Source organism: Chaetura pelagica, unplaced genomic scaffold (assembly GCF_000747805.2).
Source record: "Chaetura pelagica isolate M959 unplaced genomic scaffold, ChaPel_1.0 scaffold147, whole genome shotgun sequence".
In the NCBI taxonomy this organism is placed as follows: domain Eukaryota; kingdom Metazoa; phylum Chordata; class Aves; order Apodiformes; family Apodidae; genus Chaetura; species Chaetura pelagica.
The window spans coordinates 3,630,112-3,632,743 of NW_009954194.1; the positions used below are offsets into that span (position 1 = coordinate 3,630,112).

Below are 2,632 nucleotides of genomic sequence, written 5' to 3' on the forward strand. Positions count from 1 at the left end.
GGGGCAGGACGGGGATTTCCTCTCGCGGTCACCCGGCCCTTCCTGGTATGTTTTTCCCTGCGGTTCGCGCTCTCTGCCGGCCCGCTTTGGCCTGTTCAAAATGTTGAACTAGTTCAAGTGTGTGGGAAGCTGGGGTAGCGTCCGATGATGACTGCGAAGGACGAGTGGCCGCGCCAGGGCGGGATCTTGTGTCAAACGTTAACCTGAGAGGGGGGAAAAATAAAGTAAGAAACGACCCGGCCTGCCTGTTCGTTTAACTTGGGGCTTGAAGCCGTCACGCAAAGCCTGATTCGGGTTCCGCGGTGTTTTTTTCGAAAGCCGCTCAAATAGTTCTGTGAGGATCCGCACAGGTCGGGCTCCCAGGCGAGACGCCTTCGGGCTTCAGCCGCTCCGGCTGCTTTCCCAAGTGTTGCATCTCTAAAAGTCAGAAGAGCCGCAGCTACTGATGCTTTATTGCGGCGAGATCTAAAACAAAAATAGCAGCGGGAGGGCCGAGATCAGAAAAGCCCGATAATCCTCTTCAGCGGCTACACTGAGCCCGGGGCCGGACAGCCCGGGCCGGCTGCCCTCGGCCTCATCCCGCTCCCGTGGGAAGGGGCGAGTTTGGGCTGAGGGTCTCCGCAGTGTTTTGGGTGCTCTAGCAGACCTGCGAAGAGACCCGCTTACTCTGTCCCTTAAAACGAGGCAGGTTTTGCGAAAGCAGTAGAGTGTCGCAATGGTTTAGTCTATTTAAATTGCAAAGTAAAACTTTTTGGGTTTTAGTAAACCTGGAGTAGAGCGAGGTTGAAGACCCTTAGAAAGATAGTACCAAAAAAAAAGAGCGGTAGATAAAGGCTGAGTGTGCGTTCAGAGCTTGTAATTAATTACATGCTTAATCCAGTTCCCAAGGGCCTAATGAAGAGAGTGTGAAGCTGAGAAGCTGGCTCGTTTTATTTTATTTTGTTTTTCCGTAATCCAATAAAAAGGACAAGAATATATATAATTTTTTTGAAGGTCACTACTTTAATTTGTGTCTCTTAAGGCAGGTGGTGGAAGGGTGTGTGTAGGTGTCTGACTCCTGTCCTTTGCCGAGATTCCCATGGAGTCAGAAGGGTTCCTGCTGTGGAGCGATTTCGATCCCGGGAATCTTGAAAAATCTAATTTGTTCATAAAGCACCCGCTTTCTTCACTGGGACGGGAAACATTCGAAGCGTGCCCTAGGCAGCCCTGGAGTTTTTGGGTTCATTTTGAGCAGGTCCTTAGTTTCCCCTTTCTTTGCACCCCGACTGCTGGGGGGGGGGACGGGGAACTCTGCGGGGCGTGCGGGTTCGGGCACTGCTAACCGAGCTGTCTCTCTCCTTCCCACTCTCCTCCGACTGCTGCCCGGCGCAGGGCGGCTGAGCCCCCCGGCCTGCACCCTGCGCAAGCACAAGACAAACAGGAAGCCCCGGACACCCTTCACCACGGCGCAGCTGCTGGCCCTCGAGAGGAAGTTTCGGCAGAAGCAGTACCTGTCCATCGCCGAGCGCGCCGAGTTCTCCAGCTCTCTCAGCCTCACCGAGACCCAGGTGAAGATCTGGTTCCAGAACCGGCGTGCCAAGGCCAAGCGGCTCCAGGAGGCTGAACTGGAAAAGCTGAAGATGGCAGCCAAGCCCATGCTCCCGCCCGCTGCTTTTGGCATCTCCTTCCCGCTGGGCGGCCCAGCCGTGGCCAGTGCCTCTCTTTACGGGGCGTCCAGCCCTTTCCAGCGGGCAGGGCTGCCCGTGGCTCCTGTGGGACTGTACACAGCACATGTGGGATATAGCATGTACCACCTCACATAGAGCTGAGCCCTGTCGAGCCCAGCCTGCCGGCTCTCTGCTCCTGCTGGCCCCTCGCACACTCCCTCCCTACTCCTCTGGCTCCTTGCTGCGGCCTTCTCCATGGACCCCGTGGCAGAGACTTCTCTAGTCCAGCTCTGCTCAGCCTCTGCTTCCCTCTGTGATGCTATTTTCCCCCGTTCCACACTCCTCAGCAGTCCTGGGAGCTGCTCTGGTTTCTGGCTGGCAGAAACCTGAGGCATCGCCCCAGCCCCTCTCCGGCACAGGGCAGTGATGGCCCAACCCTGTCCTGCTTCCCCGGGTCCCGCTGGCAGCCTGGGGAGAGCCCCTCGCTGTGGGGGAAGGAACTATGGATGAGAAATGGCAAAAAGGGGGCTGAAAGGCAGGACGTTTCTTTTACTTTCTGCAAGGCAAGGTCAAGAGGCAGAAGTGTAGTGCAGCCTCTCCCGTCCCTGTGTAACAGCACCGTCTGTTACCTGTGTTTGTTCCTTCACTAGCTCCTTTGGAAGGGGCTCTGTGTACTATGTAATATACTGTATATTTGAAATTTTATTATCATTTATATTATAGCTATATTTGTTAAATAAATTAATTTTAAGCTACTGTTTGATGTGATATGTTTGCTCCTTACCCTGCCGGGGGTGACAGACGAAGAGGTTAAAATTCTCTGTGTTGGGGAACAGGAGAGAGTACCAGCTGTACCAGCCTTTTTTCTTGCTCCCCAGGAGACTTCAGCCTCAGACAGTGAGGCCTCCGTCGAGTTTTCAGCTTGCTGTGTATCCCCGAGCTGCCTTGTCCTCACAGCTGCCTGAGGTTTCCTCTTGTTTGTTTTT

General features: G+C 54.5%; 1 protein-coding gene across 1 annotated transcript in view; it reads left to right on the top strand.

Annotated features, from left to right (window-relative positions):
- Positions 1 to 1,802, top strand: part of MSX1 (msh homeobox 1) — an 11,076-nt gene extending 9,274 nt beyond the window's left edge. Inside the window, exon 3 of the mRNA XM_010003138.1 lies at positions 1,235 to 1,802. Coding sequence (XP_010001440.1) covers positions 1,235 to 1,802 — 568 coding nt within the window. The remainder of the gene's footprint in view (positions 1 to 1,234) is intronic.
- The last annotated feature ends 830 nt before the right edge of the window (positions 1,803 to 2,632 follow it).